Below are 24,303 nucleotides of genomic sequence, written 5' to 3' on the forward strand. Positions count from 1 at the left end.
AATTAATTTATTCTCACTCAACATTCTGTCTGGATATATGTTTGCTTCTCACATAAATAATGGACTTAGGCTGCTAGATTAACTTATGGTACCAGTGGGGACATGATGGCTAATAAGATCCTAGTTAGGATTGAAACAATCATCCCAATAGAAAGTTTTTTAACTTGGGTATATTATGTATTCAAGATACCAAGTAATTTTATTTAAACTTCGTTTTTTAATCCTATTTCCCAAGTGAGCAAACAGACAAGTTAAGTTTGTACCTTTAAAAGGTTTAAAAGATACCAAGCTATTTTAAACCTGGTTTTAATCCATTTCCCAAGTAAGCAAACAGACAAGTAAGTCAAGTTTGCGCCTGCAATTAGTGCATGTCTGGGTGACCCGCAAAGTAGTGCAAGTCTTAGGCAACTCGTGGTAAAGGTGGAATAAGCTCTGATCATATTCTTAATATTTGCAGGTCACCTAGACTTGCACTAATTGCAGGTGCAAACTTGACTTACTTGTCTGTTTGCTTACTTGGGAAATGGATTAAAACCAGGTTTAAAATAGCTTGGTATCTTTAACATATATTATACCCAAGGTAAAAAAACTTTCTACATCTATCTCTCATCCTAAGATTTTTATTTAATAAGGTCAAAGCACCTTATGGTAACTTGTTTTGGTAAAATACTTATAAGCTCTGTATTACTTAACCTTGGTATTTCTAAGCCTGGCTCTCACTGACCTCAATAAAGGTCGAAACTGGTCTGGGTAGTGGCCCCTTGCCTTTAATGCATAGCATCATACATCTCCTCAAGGAGATGTGCTTTGCATTAAGGGTAAATATTAAGATTAGTGATCAGAGCTTATTCCACCTTTACCATGAGTTGCACTACTTTGCACGTCACCCAGACTTGCACTAATTGCAGGCGCAAACTTGACTTACTTGTCTGTTTGCTTACTTGGGAAATGGATTAAAACCAAGTTTAAAATAGCTTGGTATCTTTAACATATATTTACCTAAACAAGTTGCCACAAGGTGATTTGACTTTATTAAATAAAATCTCAGGATGAGAGATAGATGTAAAAAGTTTTTTAACTTGGGTATATTATGTATTCAAGATACCAAGTAATTTTATTTAAACTTGTTTTTTTTAATCCTATTTCCCAAGTAAGCAAACAGACAAGTCAGTCAAGTTTGCACCTGCACGTAGTGCAAGTCTGAGGAAACTGATGGCAGTGCCACTCCAGGCAACTCTGGTAAAGGTGGATTAAGATCTGATCACTTTCCTTAGAATTTTTCACTTCATGTAAAGCACATCCCCTTGCAGAGATGAGGCCCAAACTTGACTTAATTGTCTGTTTGCTCACTTGGGAAATAGGATTAAAAAACCAAGTTTAAATAAAATTACTTGGTATCTTGAATATATAATATACCCAAGTTAAAAAGCTTTCTACATCTATCTCTCATCCTGAGATTTTATTTAATAACGTCAAAGCACCTTGTGGCAACTTGTTTAGGTAAAATTCATAAGCTCTGCATTACTTCAACCTTAGCATTGTCAGGTCTGGCTCCCACTGATGAGACCTCAAAAAAGGTCGAAACCGGTATGGGTAGTGACCATTGCCTTTAATGTATAGCATCATACATCTCCGCAAGGGGATGTGCGTTACATTAAGGAAAAAATTCTAAGGAAAGTGATCAAAACTTAATCCACCTTTACCACGAGTTGCACTACCATTAGTTGCCTGGAGTGGTACTACTATGAGTTGCCTCAGACTTGCACTACGTGCAGGAGCAAACTTGACTTACTTGCCTGTTTGCTCACTTGGTATTATTTGGGAAATAGGATTAAAAAAACCAAGTTTAAATAAAATTACTTGGTATCTTGAATACAATGATCCCAATAGTTCAACTCTCTTAAGAAGGGCTATAATAGGACATTACTATATCCACTCTGACTACAGAGAGCTCATAGGAACACAGGAACAATGTGTGGATTGCTTGCTAGATAATAATTAGCATAACATTGCAGCTACAGGGTCATCAATCAGGACTTTTCACTAAGTGGTAATAGTGGATGAGTTAGTTGTAATGATCCTTGCTATAGGTAGAGTCATATGTGTGTGTATATATATTATGTAGCTCTCACCCATGAAAGGTTTTTTTGTAAACCTACATTTGTACTGTGGGTGAGCTATGGATTTTCTTTTTACTTTGTGTGTGTGTGCATAGTCTGGAAACCCTGCTCTACAGACCAAACAACTTTTTTCAAGTCACTTTAGACCTCCAATACACAGAGCAGTGGTCTCATACCAGGTGATGAAATTCATCCCCACCTAAAGACAATCATCCATGTCCACAGTAGGATTCAAACCTGCAGCCTGTTGGTTGGAGAGCATATATGCTAACCACTTGAATGGAGTCATCACTCTTAGTATGGAGATGATGTCATGAATTTCACATTCAGGTTTGCTTTGTTTATTTTTTTAGTGTTAACAGATATAAGGTATATTTTTTGTCTATTCTGCATTCTTTAGATTCAACACTTGCATGCATTTTCACTTTAGGCAAACTATACAGCAGCTCTCAGGAACATGCAAATACTGTGTCTGAAAGGTTGTCAAATATTTTATAGTGCTTCATATTTCACTCTGATGAGCAGGGCTCATCAGAGTGAAATATGAAGCACTACAAAATTTTTGCACCTTTATTTTTGCAGTTCTGGTTAATACGAGTATATGAAGCACAAGAAAGATTTTATCAATCCTACATGGCATGCTAAAGGCTAGAGAATTTGCACTACTTAACACTACAAGTGAGTTAATGACTGGAAAAGGATTATGGAAATTATTACATTTGGATTAAAGAATTTAAGCAGTTTCTGTGAAGATTCATTATGAATCAAAATTTAAAAGAAAATTAAAAAACTGAATTCAGTCTGTCAAATGGAATTATTTCTGATTTCTCAAAAATGCACTCATTAGATTACCTATCATATCAAATATCATTTTACAAATCTGTAAGTTCTAAAATTGGTATTAGTGAATTTAACAGCATATTCTGTGTTTGGTGTAAACAAGGTTTCCAGATTACTTAACCCTATCTATCTATAAACTGCTCAAACATTTTCTCCAAAATCATTATGGTTATCACTTACCTGCAATTAGTATCATGTTTTTCCCTTTCAATATCATGTGAATCCATAAGGTTTTCAAACAGTCTATATTCCTCTATTGAATCTGACCAACTGTTGGAGCGATTTCTCTTTAAACCACCTACTGTTATAAAGGAAAATCCTAAAAACAAAACAATCAGAATAACTGGGTCTTAGTAAAAAATACAATTTAATATTTAAACTAAGTAAACAGTGTACATCCAGATAGGAAGACCTCGGTTCAAATGTTGCCAAGGAGATGTGAAGAATATTCTAGTCCTTTTCAAGTGAAGTTGAGTTGGCTATTCTTGGATGAAAAACTGTGGGTTTTTGTTCAGGAAAATGATGTATTCTCTGACAGGCAAATGAAGTCTTAGAACATGTAATTTGGATGATATAATTAGATGTCATCCACAGGGAACTGTATATAGGAGTGTGGTTAACTTACTGCATAATAAGCCAAATCAAATCTTATAGCTGACTTAGCCCAAACCACAAAAAAATGGAAAAGTAAAAGATAAATTATCCAAACCTCAGTTATTCAAACTTCAGTCTTACTGACCCAAACTGTTGCATGGTTGGCAAACCTGAATTCAGTTGTTTGCTAATGATGCTAAATAAGGTAGAATAATAATTAATCAAGGTGATGTGGAGAGCTTGCAGGACAATTTAAATAGGCTGTCAGTATGGGCAAAAGATAATGGGTATCAGTTTAATGTCAAGAAATGTAAAGTTATGCATTTTGGGATAAATAGATTACAAGCCATGTATCACATTGATGGCAATGTAGTCCAGGAAATAGATGAAGCCAGAGATTTAGGAGTGGTGGTAGACAGAGTTAAAGTTTAGAGGACATATTCCTCTTTATAAGGCCTTGATATGCCCACATCTGGATTATTGTGCTCAAGTCTGGTCCCCCTAGGTTTCTTGGGGTTGAGGAAGCAGATGAGAGGGTTCAGAGGTGAGTGACTAAGATGAGAGGCTTGTGGAATGTTCCCTATGAGGATAGACTGAAGGTGTGTGGATTGCAGAAGTTGGCTGATAGGAGAAAACGAGGGGATATGACTGAGACATTTAAGTTGCTTAAAGGGTTTTATAGGATAGATGTAGGGGAAATTTTTCAGCACTTGGCTAGAGGGACCAAAACAAAGGGTCATCCCTGGAAGTTCAATAGAGGTGTGATTAGTAGGGCTGTGGGGACTAGATTTTTTGCTTCGAGAATTGTGAATGAGTGGAATGGGTTGCCAGAGTCAGTTATGAGTGCTTTATCTGTTAATGAGTTCAAGGAAAGGTATGATAGATTGGGTCTCATGTGATGAGTCTCTGGACTCCATGGAGGTGCCTGTATAATAATAATAATAAAAACCAGAAACTGATTCTTCCCTAAGGAACATAGTGAGAATCAACTTGCTACCTCATGTTTCACTTTCTGCAATTAGCTGAAATCTAAATAATAATGAAAATATGCTAAATGCCATTTCACTTTTGGTAATACAGAAAAATGACTTTAGCTGTCACCTTAGCTCACTATCTTCAAAAGTCTATCTTCCTATTAATGTGATCTCGGTAAAGGCTGAACACATCTAAGAAGTAATTCTCACTAAACATATTGCTTTATTGTATCTCCATGCTGTGGTTGAAATACCAATCAAAGCATGGATGTTTATTGAAAGTCTGAAGTGCCTCAAAAGTTTTCTATGTTTATGCTCTAAACACAGTTCTGGATTATCTAACTTCCTGGGTCCACCACATACTAATATACAAGCTTCTGTGAGTGGGATGCACATAAAAAAACAATTAAAGCTATAAAACCCTTTGAAAAATTAAAAATTTAGTCTTAATTTTAAGACACACACAGAGCTTGGAAAGAAGTCGATGGAAACTCCCATGGGCTAGGTGCATTGGTCCATGTAACAAGTCACATGGTTGTAACCAGTATAAATTACAGGAATATGAGGCTCCCAAGTCAGTGCAACTGTGTCTGGGTGAAATGGCTGCGAGAAGGGAACTGACTGAGTTTGAAAGAAGCATTGTGATAGGATGCCATGTTGCAGACCTATCTGTTCAGAACAAATTGAACCATCCTAGGTCAACAATCAGTAATACCATACTACGATGGAAGTGCAGGAAGTCAAACTGCAAGTGCTACCCTGCAGTGGACAACTCATCACACTCATCTAATGTGACCATAGGGTACTACAATGTAAAAACCACCATTTGTCTGTCATCATGTTGAATGCAGAGTTCTAGGAATCAACTGAAACAAGATCTGCACAAAAACATTGGGTTTTCATGGTAGGACCACAATATGCAAGCCCCATGTTACACAAATCAACATACAGTGTCATCTTCAGTGGTGCAAAGAGTGTGTACAGTGGGATGTGGAAGTTTGAAAAGCTGTGTTATTGAGCAACAAATCCCACTACACTCTCTACCAAGTAGATGGACTGGTATAGGTGTGGCAGATGCCCGGTGAATGTCTCTTACCAGAGTGCATAACCCAAACTATGAAATTTGGAGATGGCAGCGGGATGGTATGGTCCTTTTTTCCTGTTTTGGTCTTGGATCTCTGTTTGAGGTACCATGAACACTGAACTCTCATAGATATCTGAACATTCTGGACAATGCAATAATTCCAACATTGTAGCATTTCTGTGGAACTGACTATTGTCTCTTTCAGCAAAACAATGCTGCATCATAAGACTGCTTGCTGCTGTAAATGGTGTTTGTGGACATGAATGTCACAACACTAGACTGGCCTCCACAGAGCCCTATTGAACATCTGTTTGATGAACCAGAGTGTCGGGTGAGTTCAAGGGATGTCTTCCCCACAGCAGTCCAAGACCTCATTATATACATGCCTACAGGAAGAATTGTCCAAAATTTCCATTGATTGCTATCATACACTTGTGGAAAGTATGCCCCAGATTGCTGTAGTCATCACAGTGAAAGGAGGTCCTACATCTTATTAAGGTGGATGCCATGGTTATTTGTTTCTCATACTATGGGGTCCATTTGCTTCTTTCCAAGCAGTGTATGTATGTGTGTGTGAGTACATATGTATATATATATATATATATTCTTCAAAAAACTTTAATGACTGTTACCGAGAGATAAAAAGATGACATGGTATATTTAAAAAGATACTACTAGTTAACAAGTTTCGTTGAATAGATCAACATCTTCAGGTATCACAATCAAAGAATATATAAAGATTTACAGAGACTTAAAATTGTAATAACAGAACAAGTACAAAAAAGACAGTAGCGTATTTGAAAACAAAAAGCGAGCTTGAGTTCCAAACAAACATTTCATTACATTTCTATCACATCACATCCCTATTTTCTTCATTCTGAAGAAAATAGGGATATGACAAGAAACGGCGAGGTTGTACCAGAGAATTGTGAGAGTGTGAATGATAGTATTAATGGTTTCACAGAGAATAAAAAAGATGAGATAGATGCAACGAGTGAGATCGCGTTGTTGAATGGTGCAATACAAAGGGCAAAATAGCAGCTAGAGCATATGAGCAAAAGTCGACTGAATGAACCAACCAATAATAAAAAGTATGACAGGAAAAATATGCATATGAGTGTGAACATGAACAAAATGAAGGATAGAGTGCTGTATGGAGACTCATTAGTACAAGGTGTGTTAGTAGAGGATTTGACAAAATTGTACCAACCTGGTGCGACCATAAAGGACGTGAGTCTATTAGAGAGCAAACAGAAAGGGTGAAAGAAATGATAGTTGTGGCAGGGACGAATGATTTGAAAGGAGATAAAATGGAAATGATAGAAGACCTGAATGAATTGTTTGAGGTAGCAAAAGAAAAGAGTGAGAGAGTTAGAATGATTAGTCTTTTGCCATGGTATGAGAGTGAAATGTTTAAAAGGAGGGCCATAATTGCAAATGACTTTATGCATGGGGTATGTATGACGAGTGGTGTGGAATTTGTGGATGTGTGGAGTGAGTTCGATGGGCGAAAGGATCTATATAAGATGGATGGCTTGCATTTGAATGGTTACGGTGTAAGGAGACTTGAGAAAGTGTTGCTGAATGTAATGGATGTGCAAATTCAGGGAAACTAGATTTATTAAGGGGGGGTAGATATACAGCAACACTTTCATTCATACATTCAACTGCCACCTTAGGGAGGCAATTGAATGTATGAATGAATATAATATGACCGAGCGAATAGGGACAACAAATCAGAGTGGGATAGTTAATAAGGCATCAAGGTAGGGTTGGGGCTAATGGGGATCTTAAATTCATGTACACTAATGCTAGGAGTATTAGGAACAAAAAGGAAGAGTTTTTGGCCATGGTTGGCACTTCCAGACCACAGGTTATTGGTATTAGTGAAACATGGCTGACTGTAGATGATATAGCTAGTGGGATTGAATGTGATGGGTATAGTGTTCAGAAATGACAGGGAGAATAAAATAGGGGGAGGAGAATTGTTGATGATAGCTGATGAGCTACAGCCAAGGAGGATAGAATTTGAATTGCAGGATAGAGAAAAGAGCACATTTGAGGCCATTTGGTGTGAGATTGTGGCTAGCAGAACTAAATATACAATCAGGTGCTGCTATAGACCAGGTGATGGAAAAGATGGTGGTGACAGTATGCACAAGCAAATAGAAGAAACGAGTGGAAGGAGGGTAATTATTATGGGAGATTTCAACTATGGTCGCATTGATTGGAGCGAGGAGAGGACACACGGGAGGAAGGAATTGGATTTTATGCGGTTATTAAGGGATAACTATTTGCAACAGCATGTAATGGAAAATACTAGGGGTCAGAGAGTGCTTGACCTAGTAATTACATCTGAGAATTTGGCTGTAAAAAATATGACCACATTGCCACCAATTGGTGAGAGTGATCGTAGGGTCTTGACTTGAGAGGTGGCTAAAGGTGTGGAATTTTCAATTAAGACAGGGTACATGTGGAATTATCGGGCTGGAAAGTATGACAAGCTTAGGAGTTTGATTGGTTCAGTGCCATGGCATGTACAAATGCAAGGACTAGAAGTTGATAGTGCATGGGAGGCAGTTAAGTGTTTGCATGAAGCAATGGCTGACTGTATACCTAGAGTCCAAATAATAAATCAAGTAAAGGTTAAATGGATGAATAACACCATTAAGCTTGAGCTGCAAAAAAAGAAACAACTATGGAGGGAATTTAAGGAGAAAGGTGACCGGCAGGCACATGAACGGTATAAAGCGCAGGCCAGAAGGGTAACGAATGTGATAAGAAAAGCAAAAAAGGATTACGAAAGAACATTGGCCATGCAGGCTAAAGAGAATCCTAAACAGTTTTTTCGATATGTAGCAAGTAAAAGGAAAAATGTACATGCCAGAATGATTTTAAAGAATGCCGATGGTAGGGAGGCAACTGAATCAGTTGATATAGTTGAGTTACTGAGTGAGCACTTTGCAAGTATATATAATACAGGTGGTGACATTGCAGAAACAAATAAACCAGTAGATTATACGGGAATTGTGGTGAATGAAGTGGAGGTGAGTAGTCTATTGCATAACCTCAATGTCAATACATCCGTGGGATCGGATGGTATACCAGCTCGTGTCATACGAGAAGCAGCTAAAGAATTGTCAGTACCCTTGACCATTTTGTTTAATTTGAGTCTCGGGTCTGGGTTAGTCCCGAGCGGGTGGAAAGAGGGGAAAATAGTTCCACTGCATAAAGGTGGTTCCAGGACTGCTGTTGTAAATTACCGACCAATTAGCATATCAGGAATCATTGTCAAGGTCTTAGAGAAATTAGTCAAGAAAAGAATACAGGATTGGATAGATGAAAATGGGATATTGTATGGGGGACAACATGGTTTTGTGAAGGGTAGATCATGCCTCAGTAACTTGCTGACGTTTTATAACACAGTGACGGCTGAACTGGATAGGGGTAATGGGTTTACAGTGATACTACTGGACCTTGCCAAGGCCTTTGACAGGATACCACATGGAACCCTAATCAGTAAACTGGAGCAGATGGGGATAGATATAGGGTTGGTGAGATGGATAGGAAGGTGGTTGAAGGAGAGATACCAGAGTGGTTTATGCAAGAGTGGAGTCTAAAAGACGGCTTGTGACTAGTGGTGTGCCGCAGGGCTCTGTTCTTGGACCACTGCTTTTCAATTTGTTCATCAATGATATAGGAAAGGATTTGAGAGGAAGTGTTCACTTGTTGATGATGCAAAGTTGGGTAGAGCAATTGTGAGTGTACAGGATGTCAAAATTTACAGGATGATTTGGATAGTTTAGATGACTGGGCTAGGAAAAATGGATGTCAATTTAATGTGGCAAAGTGTAAGGTTATGCACTTTGGGGTGAAAAGAATAGCAGCAGTATATCGCATTGGTGGAACTGTACTCCAGGAGATTGATGAGACCAGGGATTTGGGAGTGTTGGTGGATAGGGAATTGAAGTTTAGGGGGCACATTGCAAAAGTGGCTAAATCAGCTCATCAAATCACTTGGCTTCTGAAAAATACTTTAACATGCAGAGACAAACAAGTTGTTCCTCTGTATCAAGCCTTGATAAGAACCGATCTGGACTACTGTGCCCAGTTATGGGCACCAGGGTTTCTTCGTGATGGGGAGGAAGTGGAGAGGATCCAGAGACGAGTGACCAAGATGATAGAAGGTCTGCGGAATGAACCTTATGAGAATAGGTTTAAGATTTGTGGGTTGCAGAGATTGGACGATAGGCGAAGGAGGGGTGATATGATTGAGACATTCAAATTATTGAAGGGTTTCTATAAGATTGACCCAGAAGATATTTTTGAAAATATGACTGGTGGTGGAAGGACTAGGGGCCATGCATGGAAGCTGGGCAAGAGCGTGGTTGACAAGGGAGTTAGAGCTAGGTTTTTTACTTGGAGAGTGGTGAATGAGTGGAATAAGCTTCCAGAGTCTGTTGTGGGTGCTACGACCATGAATGAGTTCAAGGCAAGGTATGATAGATACTGTGTCAATGTAGAATAGTTGTTCTTTACATGATGTTAGGGCCTCCCTCGATGAGTCTGTCAACTCCTTGGAGTTGCCCGGAACAATAATAATAATATTAAACGTATACTACGTGCTGTCGCGAGTGCACCAATACTGAACAGAGGCAACTTGTGCATCAGAGAGATTGAAACTTAGGCTGTTGTTGATATGAGAAGAATCTAAAGAAATTTCTCTAGATTCGACAATCTTTCTTTCGAGCTCATCATAGCACATGGATGTTAGAAGTTTGAGTCCAGTTCACAATGTGTTGGCAGCCTTCGTCTGAGTTAACTGAAAAGAGAACATGGCTAGAGAGAGCACTGGCTCTAGTCCTGTTATAGGAGATATCTCTATGGTGTTCTTCCAAACATAGAAGGATGGATTTAGCAGTCTGGTCATAGTATGGCCAGACTGCTAAATATCTTTCTCTTAGGTCATAGTGACCTAAGAGAAAGACGAATGAATTAATATTGACCATACGATTGAACTACACAATAGAACTAATAATTTATTAAAAACCACCTTGGAGTTACAAAGAAACATTCGTCTTTCTCTTAAGTCACTTCATCCCTTTATCCCTCGACTGTATGGTCTCCCCAAGATTCACAAAACAAACTGCCCACTCAGACCTATAGTTGACGGCATACACTCTCCTACCTATAACCTCTCCAAATATCTTGCGAGTTTTCTAAGAAATCTTTCTGGAATTTCCTCTTCACATATTAAAAACTCTACAGATTTTGTTTCTAAAATCAAGGATATCAAACTTAAAAAAACAGATTTAATGACCAGTTTCAATGTTGTTTCTCTCTTTACAAATGTACCTGCTCAAGAAGTCCTTGATCTTCTCGAGAACAAATTATCAAAAAAACTCTTTGCTCTACTCTCCCATTGCATAAAGTCTGGATACTTCAAATAAGACAATAAGATCTACTTACAAAACTCAGGTCTGACCATGGGCAGCCCGCTCTCTCCGATTCGTGCAGATATATTTCTCAAGGATTTTGAAGAAAAAGCTATTAACTCCTTCCCCTTAAACCAATTCTGGTATCGCTATATTGATGATATTTTCCTCATCTGGGAAGATGGTGTCAACCATCTCAATTTATTTTTAGACCACCTAAACAAGCGTCATGAAAAAATCTTTTACCTTTGAACTGGAATCCGATGACTGCCTCCCCTTTCTAGACCTGAAACTTACCAGATGTGCTGAGAGTATTAAAATCTTAATTTTTAGAAAGCCTACTCATACTGATAGATACCTTTATGCTTCATCCCATCACTATCCCCCACAAAAATTTGGTATTATTTCCACCTTAGCTCACCGAGCCAAATCTTTACTTACAGAAGAAACAGAAATTGAAAATGAACTCCTTTTTCTTAAAAAAACTTTTATTAATAATGGTTTCTCTCCTAAGAAAATTGACAAATTTCTTTCCCCCAGTCACTCAACTACTTCTGAAGATCCCTCTTCTCCCAGAGCCTTCATCTCTTTGCCTTGCATCAGCTCTCTTTCACCAAAACTGGCAAAAATTCTCAAGAAGTTTAACTTCAGAACTTGCTTCACTACGCTCCCAAAACTTCGTTCAATACTTAGTAAACCTAAAGAGAAACATCTTCCAACTCAGTTTCCTGGAGTGTACAAGATTTTATGTGATTGTGGAAAGCCATACTATGACCAGACTGCTAAATCCATCCTTCTACGTTTGGAAGAACACCATAGAGATATCTCCTATAACAGAACTAGAGCCAGCACTCTCTCTAGCCACATTCTCTTTTCAGTTAACTCAGACGAAGACCACCAACACATTGTGAACTGGACTCAAACTTCTAACATCCATGTGTGCTATGATGAGCTCGAAAGAAAGATTGTCGAATCTAGAGAAATTTCTTTAAATTCTTCTCATATCAACAACAGCCTAAGTTTCAATCTCTCTGATGCACACGTTGCCTCTGTTCAGTATTGGTGCACTCGCGACAGCACATAGTATACGTTTGTTTGGAACTCAAGCTCGCTTTTTGTTTTCAAACACGCTACTGTCTTTTTTGTACTTGTTCTGTTATTACAATTTTAAGTCTCTATGATTCTTTATATATTTCTTTGATTGTGATACCTGAAGATGTTGATCTATTCAATGAAACTTGTTAACTACTAGTAGCTTTTTAAATATACCATGTCATCTTTTTATCTTTTGGTAACAGTCATTAAAGTTTTTTGAATAATATTCCAACCGAGTAAAAATGAATTCTGAAAAAAAAAAATATATATATATATACATACATATATATACACAGAAACTTAGATGTTTCATCCTGCAAGAGAAATCAACCAGCCAGAAGAATACCCAATTAACAGACATCCAGACTTTACAAATAGGATCATATTATCATAGTATTAATTATGTTTCTAAGAAGCCAAGCCTGTGACAGACAACTGAGCTTAACTTAGTGGGAAAAATTAAACAAACTGATGTACTTTGGGTATAATATTTGATCTCTATCTGAAAAGTTTTTCATTGAGAATTTAGTCATTTTGCTGCTTAATGTAATGTAATGAAATTCTCCAAAATAATTATCAAACAAATTTAGCATAGTTAATAATCATATCTGAAAATATCTGTGATAGATTCCACTAAACATTTTTTAACTTGGTATTTAAGACTCAACATTAGACAAACAGTGGGTTAAAATTTCAACAGTGGGGGAAAAAAAAACCGCTTGAAATTAAAGTAAAATACTTTGAAAAGTAATAGCATAAAACAGTCATATATTTAATTGAGTTCATCAATTACAGGTAAAAATAAACAATGTTTCACTTCACTCAGGAATCTACAATGTGTTTTCTGGTATGTCACTTATTTTTAGACTTTTTAAAATGTTTTTATCATTAATATTTGTTGAAAAATGACCAGCTAGATTCTTCATTAAGAAAATATTCTAGTGATGCTATTAATTTCCCAAAGTAAATAACTGGATCACTTGAATGTTAATGTTGATTATGCTGCCATAATGAAAATACTTTGTTATATACATTTTAAGTAAAGAGTATTTTTTTTTAATATTCCAGGTCCTCAGTATTCTAAATTTTTATATAAAATTCAGCCAAAAAACAATTTACATTTTTAGAGAAAAATTGCTATAAAATCACTAGTTCTCAATGCCTTTCTTGTGAATTTAAATGCACTACAAATTACATTAATTTAATGCAGTGATTTCAAATATCAAACCCATTTTTTCTATCACATCAGGTTTTTCCTCTATGGCATTTTCTTTTTGCTAATTTGTAAGTTTTTAATGGTTTTAAGGAGACAGTACTATTTAGAGGATCAAACAAAATCGATTTTTTAATATTATTTTCTGAAAGTATGTACTTTTAAAAATCTGTTCCTAACTTTTTATCAAGAAATTCGAAAAATTCCCGAAGATATAGCCTATTATTCAAAGCGGTGCGCAGATCAGAATCGGAGCGCTCACTGCTCTCTCTTGTTAGTAAACAAATAAATGCGTAAGAACTTGCAACAGCACGTACTGGCGCTTTGAATGCGAGAGAGGCCGTTAATTAGATACACTGACGATCATGATCAATTTCACGATCGATTAACGATTGACTGATTTCGATCGTTCTTTGTCCGCTATGACGCACATAGCATTCATTTGTTTTAGGCAGTTGTCATCACCTACTTTTCATCACCTAATACATTTAGTTATCGGCCTCTCTCGCATTCAAAGCGCCAGTACATGTCATTGCAGGTTCTTACGCATTTATTCGTTTACTAACAAGCGAGAGCGGTGAGCACTCCAATTCTGATCTGTGCACTGCTTTGAATAATAGGCTATATCTTCGGGAATTTTTCGAATTTCTTGATAAAAAGTTAGGAACAGATTTTTAAAAGTACATACTTTCAGAAAATAATATTAAAAAATCGATTTTTTTTGATCCTCTAAATAGTACTGTCTCCTTAAAACCATTAAAAACTTACAAATTAGCAAAAAGAAAATGCCATAGAGGAAAAACCTGATGTGATAGAAAAAATGGGTTTGATATTTGAAATCAGTGCACCCAAATTAGTAAAAAACAAGTGTCAGATCATAATCAGCAGAAAAATTTTGTTGTTGTTGTTGGCCAGTGTAATCTACAGCGTGTATATAAAACTGGAAAGCTAAGTTTAATTTTCACACAAAAATTATAAAAATATGAAATTTAAATATTTAAAAAATTAAATTTCAATATTTAGATATAAATGAAATTAATTTAACACTATGGATTTATCTGAAAAATTTCATGAAGCTCCTAATATTTAATGTAAATTGAAAAAAAAGCAAAGTTATTTTGGTAATGGAGTTACAAGTCTATCCAATATAAGCTAAAATAACATTCAGATTAAATGAGCTTTATTATATTAAGAAAGGATTATTAATTTGGCATACCTGTGTGTGCATTTTTCGAAGATAAGGACGATATAGTACTTGGTACAGGATTTGATTGAGCTGAGATGGTATATAATTTGGAAAAGTTTTGAAGATGAAGAACCAATAACTGATGTCTTCTTGCTTTAGGCTTTTCCAATACTTCAATGCAGGCAGTCTCTCCATTGTTTCTTTGGTCTAATAACTGATGTACAAATATTTATCAAATAGTTGAAAAACATGAATAAAACTAATTTTATTTTTAGCCTAGGTTGATTAGAGGGGCAGCTCCATTACTAAAATAGTTTTGCTTTGTCCAGTTTATAATCAAATATTAGGAACTTCATGAAATTTTTCAGATAAATCCAAAGTGTTAATACATTGTTTCTTTGCTATTTGAATACCCCTTTCCCTAGAATATTTTAAAATAAGAAACTAAATTTCTTATATACATTCATGTTGCTTGCTTGCCATGTATATAACAGATTTTTGTTCCTTTTCATTCTTAATTTTCAGTTCTTTACAATTTTAATCTGTGGTTTGCTTAATTGCCAGCCTGGTTGGCCAAGTGGTTAGTGTATCTGCTCTCCAGCCAAAAGGCTGTCGGTTCAAATCCTGCCATGGGCATGGATGTTTGTGATTGTATGTGGAAATATTAGTGGTGTGGTGGTAGGCAGTAGATGCCGTTGGTGTAGATGATATGGTTCACTGTAGCTGGTGGATCGAGTGGTGGAGATGGAGAGTCTTAGAGTGGGTACCCTCCACTGATGAGTCTTTGGACTCCTTGGAGGTTTCAAGTAATATATTTTTTTTTTTTTTGTTCTTCATCTTCAACACTTCTCCAAATTATACACCATCTCAGCTCAAGTCCTGTACCAAATACGGTCATCCTTACCTTCAAAAAATACAAATAGAGATATGTCAAATTAATAATTCTTCTTTAATATAATGAATCTCATTTAATTTAAATCTTATTTTATGGCTAGGTTGGATAGAAGCAGCAGCTCCATTATCAAAATAGGTTTGCTTTTCCAATTTACAATGAATTTTTTTTTTTAATATAAAATTGCTATTATATATAAAAATAGTGCATCTTCATTTTACATGTCAATAAACTTGGTAGAAAGAGGATTTTCATTCCAGAAGAAACTCAGATTTTTTAACCCACGACTTAAAAAACATACATGTAGAACAAATGATAGACAGACAAAAAAAGTTGTCTGCAATATTCTCACCACCTTGTGATCTAGTATGCTGGTAGAAATGCTCCCATGTGCCATGGCAGTAAAAGGAGAAAACCAGTCATCTACGAGGGTGATTTAAAAAGTTCTCAGCCTTGACCATAGATGGCAACACTATTGACAAGAGATTTTTTCCTAAGTTGGTACATCTGTCATATGCAGCCATGTGTGAAATTGCAAGTCATTCTATCAAGTAGTTTGTTTTGTACAGCTATCTGAAGCAAAAGTGTTGTCTGTATCCCTTAAAATGGATAAAATTGAGTATCGTGGGGTTAAAAAATTCTTTGTAAAAGATGATTTAACGGCAAAAGAAATTCATTCGAAGTTCATAAAAGTTTATGGGCACTCTTCTCATATATAAAAATGCAATTTTATATTTAACATTTCTTAATTGAGAAATTAAGAAATGTTTCAGCATTTCTTAATTCTCTGCATCTCGGCAGCCCATTTTGACAATTAAGAAATAGGCTGCCAAGTTTAAACGTGGCCATACCAGCCTTGAAGATGATCCACGTGAAGGACGTCTAAAAAGTGTAACAACACCAGAAATCATTGGTCAAGTGCACGCTATGGTATTGGATGACTGGCGAGTCAAAATGAGTGAAATTGCTGCGACTATAGACATTTCAAAAGAATGTGTAGGATATATTTTGCATGAAGAATTGCACATGAAAGACTTTGTGCAAGATGGGTGATGCGCTTGCTCACAGCAGATCAAAAACACAATCACATGAAAATCTCTGAACAGTGCTTGGAGCGTTTTACAAGAATAAAACTGATTTTATGTGTCAATTTATTACTATGGATGAGACTTGAATTCACCATTACACACCAGAATCCAAACAGTGGACAGAAGCCGGTTGTTCAGTGCCAAGAAGACAAAGTTGGTTCCATCAGCAGGAAAAGTCATGGCATCAGTGTTTTGGGATGATAAAGGCATTTTGTTTATTAGTTATCTTGAAAAGGGTAAAACAATAACCGGGGAATATTATTCCGATCTTTTAACCAGACTAGACAAAAAAATTCGGGAGAAAAGACCCGGTTTGCAGAAGGAAAAAATAGTCTTTTTTTGGCAAAAAAAGAAGTGTTTTGGCAATGGGAAAATTAAGGGATCTGCACTATGAATTGTTGGAACATCCACCCTATTCCCCAGATTTGGCTCCCTCTGACTTCTATCTCTTTCCAAAACTAAAACTCTTCCTCGCTGGTCAGCATTTTTCTTCGAATCAAGAGGTGACTGCAGTTGTATAGGGGTATTTTGCAGATCTTACTGAGAACCACTATAGGGACAGGATAATGGTGCTGGAGCATCGCTGGAATAAATGTATTAGTCTTAAGGGGGTTATGTTGAAAAATTTAAAATAATTTTGAAATTATAAGTTCGTTTTTTCATTGTTAGGCCGAGAACTTTTAAGACCAATTTCCAAAAGTATAGTTAAATAAGTACCACTTTCTCTAGTTAGGAAATAAAACAGCATTAGAACATGTTGGATTTTTTTATTTTTTTTATTTTGTAGATTTAAAAGAAAAATGCACGAAAGTGCTGTGAGTTTTGTAACAGCAAACACATCAAGTCTATAACACCTATATATTATTTTATCCACAAAAATGATTTCTGTTAATAGCAATCTCATCCATAGGTTTAACAACCCCTACAACACTAGCACCAAGGAGAGGTAAGGGTCAGACGACAGTACAAATTCATTTATACATCTTTTCATTAGAGTTTTTATATTATAAAATTGGTGATATACTGGACAAACTGCAAAAAAATTATGCCAAAAGGTCAACTTTTATCTTGCATCTCATGCTGATTGTTGTAGAATAAAAATCTGATATATATATATATATATATATATATATATAATGGCAACCCCACATATGAGCAGATGTTGAAACCTACATTAGTATCATGGATGAGCAGAAAGTTAAGGAGAAAGAAGAAGAAAGTTGTTAACATTGAATCTGAATCTCTACACTGTACTCCAGGAAATACATACCATGGTAAACTGTTTCAAGACATCAGAAGGAAAGAATAAATGAAAAAAAAAGTTCTTTGTTTTGAGATGAATTGTGAAAAGGTTTTAAGAGCTCTAGCACGTTTTTATAAATTCATGCAAGTAGTAGAAACAGTGTGTGTGTGAGAGTGAAACAAAGTGGTGAAAAATGAGTCATTAATCAACCTAACTGCTTACTTCTGTGCTGAGTCAAGTATTTTTAGGGAGAGCTCTTGCAGGCTAACCCAAATGTAAGAACAGCATTCAATTTGAATTTGCATAGTAAAGTACAGTAAAGTAAAATCGAAAGTAAAAAAAGAAATAATGCATTGAATAAAAGAAAAAAATCCAATTTCTTTTATACTGATGATGTAACATTTGTAATATATTTTAAATGAACAGACTAGCACTGAAATTAACAAGGTTATTTAGAACCCTCATGGTTTGAAGATCAGAATTTAGAGTTGTATAACTTGACATTCTGAAATATTCTGGTTATAGTTGATATTTTAAAATATCAGCTTCTACAACCATAGTGATCTATATAGTAGTTTGTTAAATTAGAAAAGACAACATAGTATAGAGCATAGATGGTGAACCTATGGCATGCGTGCCAGAGGTGGCACGTCCGAGAATTTTGCTGGCACAGCAACGATTTACAGGTGATATCCTTTTATATAATTATAAATTATTCAACCTGTTTTATAATTGTTACATTTTCTTTTAATTATTATAATACGTACAAGTTAAATTTTGTTTTACACGAGAGGGCAGCTATGAAGACGTGCATATGATTGGTGTGGTAGTAACAAAAGATCGTGCGAGCCCAAGACAAAGGCAACCGACAAGTGTTGAGTAGAAATGCTAATTCTCTTCAACCGAATTCCATAACATTCATAACAACATTCACTATATATTTCTTAATTTTAACACATTCACGACAGGGTGTCATTTATCATTCCGACGGAACTTCTCATATGTACAGTGACCATATTTTTTGGAGAAAATAAAGGACAAATCAGAAATTGTTTCATAATAAATAAATTTAAAAAAAAAAACAGGTTGCGTTTATTTGTTTCACTAAAACTAAAAAGCTTTATAACTTTTATTGTAAAATATAAGCATATATTATAGCATTTTAAACAATCATATTATTACTTAAAAAAATTAGTTTTGATACTATACACAAGAATAAACTTTTTTTAATAAATCAGGTTTGTGTTTTAAAAATTCATAAAACTGTATTGAATTCATGTCAAAGTTCCGTCTGGTATACATGCATGCTTTCAATGTTTTGATTTTTAATTGTTTTTTTCCCCACTGGTCCACATATTTTCACTAATGAAAATACTTGTTCAGTGGGGGCATTAGATCCAGGGAGACAAACAAAATTCAACGATTTTTAAAATGTTTTTAAAAGATTCAACCCTACTACGTCATTTTATCACCATTCTTTGATCTTTTCACTGGTGACATAACTTTTAATACATGAAACTTCATCAAATAGTTGCTTTCCTCGATCTTCGCCCACAGAGGGACTTCTCATAGTAGGATCCATTCAAATTTCTATTTCCACAAAACGACTGTCCCAGTTACTTAAATAATCAATGCAGGTTTGGTAAAATTTATGATTGCATCTTTAAATATGTTGGCATTAATATTCAATCTACCATTTAAATTCACAAAATAAAGAATAAAATGATCATTTTAGAAAAAAAAAAAAAATCTAAAAGACAAAGCAGTGAAATAAAGGACTGTCCTCTTAAATAATGGACGTATGGTCACCGTAATTATATGGCATGTTTCAATTCATGGTAGAATTTTATTTGAAGCTAGTCTTTGTGATCTGTCATAATGGCATCAAGAATTTCAAATGCAATAAAACAAACACTCATTTCATGTAACTGAAAAATTGGACAATAGTTTTTAGTTAGATACTGTGTTTCAGTGCAACATATGGTTGCACTGAAACACAGTTGTTGACTTGAGTCTGTACAGCATAGTCTCTGTGGGAGGGGACAATAATAGTGCAATTAGAGACAGCTGGAATAAAAATGGCATTAACTAATGAATCACACTATTTGTTGAGAAATATATTACACAAACTGTGAAAGCTTCTGTACCTTATTCAGGGATACAATAAAACTACTCGATTTTCTTGCATCTGCAGTATAATGGCTTTGGGGAGGGCGTGTTTTTAACTGAGGGGAAGCGAGTTACTATCGCCTTGACGTGAACACGTCTAAACATTTTTCGTGTGCGAGGTAATATGCAAAACTTTTTGATGTCTTTTTTCATAAAGCAAAATCAGGGGTGCAAGTTATATGCGAGGGCAAGTTAAATTCGAGTAAATACGGTAAGCATTTTGCCGACAAGTTGACTTCTGTGGTGAGTTACAATGCATAAATATTTTTCTCACTACAGTTTTTTTTTTTTCAAACTAACATTAAAATCAATTTCATAATACGATAATCAATTTTACACTGAATAACATTATAAATTTATATATAAATAAATATTATAAATAATTATAATTATTTATAATTACTTATAATTATTACAGGCAATAATAATTATATTATAATTATTATTGCCTGTTTTCGTTTAGGAGTGTCCCTTATTTTAAATACATTGGCTTTTTACTCAAGAATTCTTAGGGCATTATAAGTGTATTTTAAAGGTAAATATATGCAGACTAATAGAGGAAGAAATTTTGCACATACCTTGTTTGGATGTTAGGATGTCTTCATTCTCCATACTTCTGCTGTTAGGCTGTTAAAAAAAAAAGGGGGGGGGGTGTTGAGGCAAGGTGAAGATTAATTAGAAAACCCCGTTTTTTTTTAAATAATATATATACATATATATATTATTATATTTAAGGCGCTTTTTTTGGGGGGGGGGGGGGAGGGTTATATGGGAAATCAGGGACAGGGGAGAGTGTTAATACCCGTTAATGCTCTCTCTCACCCCTGTTTTCCCATATAATCCTACCCAAAAAAAGTGCCCTTATATATATATATATATATATATATATATTATTTTTAAAAAAACTGGGTTTTCTAATTAATTTCCCACCTTGCCTCAACCTCCCCCCCCCACACACATTTCCTGCCCCCCCCCCTCAACAGCCTAACAGCAGAAGTATGGAAAACGAAGACATCCTAACAAGGTATGTGCAAAATTTCTTCCTCTATTAGTCTGCATATATTTACCTTTAAAATACACTTATAATACTCTAAGAATTCTTGAGTAAAAAGCCAATGTATTTAAAATAAGGGACACTCCTAAACGAAAACAGGCAAAAACAGCTGTAAAAAAATAGTTTTTTTAAGAAGAGTAACATGATAATTTCCCAGAAATAATACCTTTTATAAATAAAATAAAATTTATAAAATTATACATAATTTATAAAATATTATATATTATAAATTAATTAATAATTTTCTATTAATTTTTTCCCTACTAAAAACTGCCTGGCATGTCATCAACTTGATTTGTAAATTTTTGGTGCACGCACATAAAAAGGTTCGCCACTACTGGTATAGAGTAAAATTATGGATTGAATTTGCAGTCAACTGGAGAGGAAGAAAATAGATGAAAAGCATTAGTTGCAAAGCATGAGAATAAAGATTTACCGATCATCACACATGTCCAGAAAGAAAGCTGATCATACAGTTGCAGAAGTCATAAGACAAACCATATATATATATATATATATATATGATGGTAGCGTGCTTAATAAGCTTTCATCTCATACCTGATCAAATGCCTTAGAAATATCAATAGCAACCACTTTAGATTGTGCAACTTTTCCCACAGCATTTGTCTAAGGGTGAATGACATATGCAAGAAGACATCCTATTCATCAACAGAGTCAAAGCCATACTGCCAATTGTTTATTAATTGAGAGGCTTCAAAGTAGTGTACAGTTGCATGTTAATGGTTTTCTCCATTACTTGGAAAGAACTGAAGTGGGAGATACTGAACAATAATTCGATGCTAAAGAATTGAATCTAATTCTTTAACTCACCCTTCTTTGAAATGAGTTGAATATGGGCTTATTTCCAGGCTGGAGGATAGATATTAATTAAACAGTTTTTGACATGATTATTCTGATCTCCTCCTGGCAAATATTCAAGGGGTGTGTGTGTGGGTGGGGGGAATTGAATGTTGTGCATTTGAATGATAGAACATTTACCAAGATCATCCAAGACAGAATTTAATGGAAAGTAAGAGGCCAAAAGATCGACTTTATCTGTAGGTAACAATGATAGAACTATCCTTGTGCAGAAATGGAAGCAAGGATGGATAAAAATTACAGCCAATGGCTTTGGCAAAATACAGAAGACATGCTATTAGGACAAGATTCTACTGCAAGTTTCTGCTTTTAGTTTTAGATCTATTGATAGTTTGCTTGCAGTTATTTCAGGCTTTGCTATAAACCAGAAAACGAAGATGAAGATTTCAATAAAAATCATATACAATATGCCCAGTTCTTCAAGAAGTGTTCCAGGGTTGTACAAGAGAAGGATAAAGGCTAGATAAGGTTTAGGTGAGGGACAAGAATTTAAAGTGGAATGGTGAATTTAGTAATACATTCAGTACAAATTTGGATCATATGATTAAAAGCAATAATCCAACCAAAAATATGAGACATAGAAGTCATGAAAATCATACCACTTGCATTCTTACTTATAATGGTAGATAACACATGAACGAGAGTTGTTGGATTGTTAATAACATCCATAGGGTAAACTTAATAATCACACCATTACAGGAGTATTACCCTTTACAAAAATAAAAAATTTAAACTTTTTAATGAAATAATCTTTCTTATCAGCTGAATACTATTCTCCATATATGTACTGTGTTCAAACTAATTTATGTATAAAACCAGAAAGAATAGCAGCCATAAAAATAAACAATCTTTTATTTTCATCATGAATTTCCTGATATGCACCCTCAAATGGGTGTACAAAGATACTAACATGACAATAATACATGATTAAGTTAACATTATTACTAATCTTCTATCAACAATTTTCCTCAAAAATTAGTCTGTTACTTGTCGGCCTCCAATATTTTCATATCTAACATTGTTGTCTTTTAAGGAACTTCTGATTGAATCAATCCACCTAGATCTTGGTCTTTCTCTGGGTCTTGTTTCTGTCATCTTAGCATCAAACAGCTGTTTTGCTAACCTTTCCTCTCCAATTCTATTTAAGTAACCATGCCACCTTATATTAGCCCTGCTCATGTATTCTTCAGTGCTCAATGAGAAGTTCATTCCTAATATCTTCATTTTTAACATGATTCTGACAGTGAAGCCATCTGTTCAGCCCCTAATTTTTCTCAAAACTCTTAAGATTGGTTTGAACATTGTCTTGTATACTGCTATTTTAATGTTTTGACTAAATTTCTCTTATTCCATATAAATTTATTAAACTGGCTCTTCCATCATATCAGTTTCACTTATTCTGTTCCCTATTTCCAAATTTAATTTCCCATCTTCACTAAAAACCTGCAGAAAATAGCTGAAATATTTTACTCGTTTTAGATTTTCCATTGAGAATGCAATGGAAAATCTGAAGTTTTCACCTGAAGTTTTCTATGTTTCTGCTTATATTCATAATTTTCGTCTTTTTATTGCTGATTTTCATGTCAAATTTGGTATAGCTGTTAGACAATTTAGTCAGAAAATCCTGAAGACTTGTGATGTATTTTGGAGTACAACATCTGCATAAAACAAAGAGCAAAGTTTGATATCCCCAGTTCTATTATCAGGTTTAATAGCACTTTCGTTCATAATGCAATCCATATAAATGATGAATAAGAGTGGAGATAATTTACACTCTCCTTTTTTTTAAGTGGCTAAAAACTCTTAAAATAAAGTTTTAATGGCAAGTTATTATTACAGAAATAATAACACTTTGAGTGGTGTACAAATTTTTATACATTGATTTATCTTTATGGATCTTCAACCCATCCATCCCTTAGGACAAGTATCAGTCATGACAAATTAATGACATGCAGGCTGCATGTCACTCCCCTACTGCATTCCATAAGAGCAAGTAGTTTTTGGCTGTAGATCTCTGTGTTCATGGGGACCCACTGGCCTGTTCTGAGGGATGAAAAACCTGAGTTTCCATGGAGGGAAAACAAGGAGGAAAAATCCTCTATGAGACTGGCTAATTCACCATTTCATTGAAAAGACTTAATAAAGGTTCCTCATGTTGCAGACAGGATTCGAACCAGTCTTTCTAACCAAAGGTCTTCTATACCAACTGAGCTATGAGACTCATATGTATGGATACCAGATAACAGCACCTTCATAGCGCAATTGGAAGAATGATGGTACATTGCGCCCTTCGATTGGAAAACGCCTGATTTCGATTTTCACTGTGATGAGAGAAATCTTTATATGGTGTTTTTCAGTTGAAGGTGAGTTAGCTGTTTTCATATAGGGATAGTGGATTTTTTTCTCCTGGAAACTTGGGTTGTTCATTCCACATACA

The 24,303-nt window shown here is 35.2% G+C and overlaps 1 protein-coding gene across 6 annotated transcripts in view; it reads right to left on the bottom strand.

Moving 5' to 3' along the window:
* Nucleotides 1–24,303, bottom strand: part of Wdr59 (WD repeat domain 59) — a 261,127-nt gene that overhangs the window by 22,139 nt on the left and 214,685 nt on the right. For 2 of the 6 annotated variants that reach the window (XM_090397480.1, XM_090397476.1), the window contains one exon: nt 3,141–3,258. In XM_090397480.1, coding sequence (XP_090253606.1) covers nt 3,141–3,258 — 118 coding nt within the window. Of the gene's footprint in view, nt 1–3,140; nt 3,280–24,303 lie in introns of all 6 variants that reach the window. The other 4 variants (XM_090397478.1, XM_090397475.1, XM_090397477.1 and 1 more) reach the window with 2 other exon arrangements.

This window comes from Typopeltis vanoorti, chromosome 9 (assembly GCF_054136105.1).
Source record: "Typopeltis vanoorti isolate ZY-2024b chromosome 9, IOZ_Tvanoo_1.0, whole genome shotgun sequence".
In the NCBI taxonomy this organism is placed as follows: Eukaryota; Metazoa; Arthropoda; class Arachnida; order Uropygi; family Thelyphonidae; genus Typopeltis; species Typopeltis vanoorti.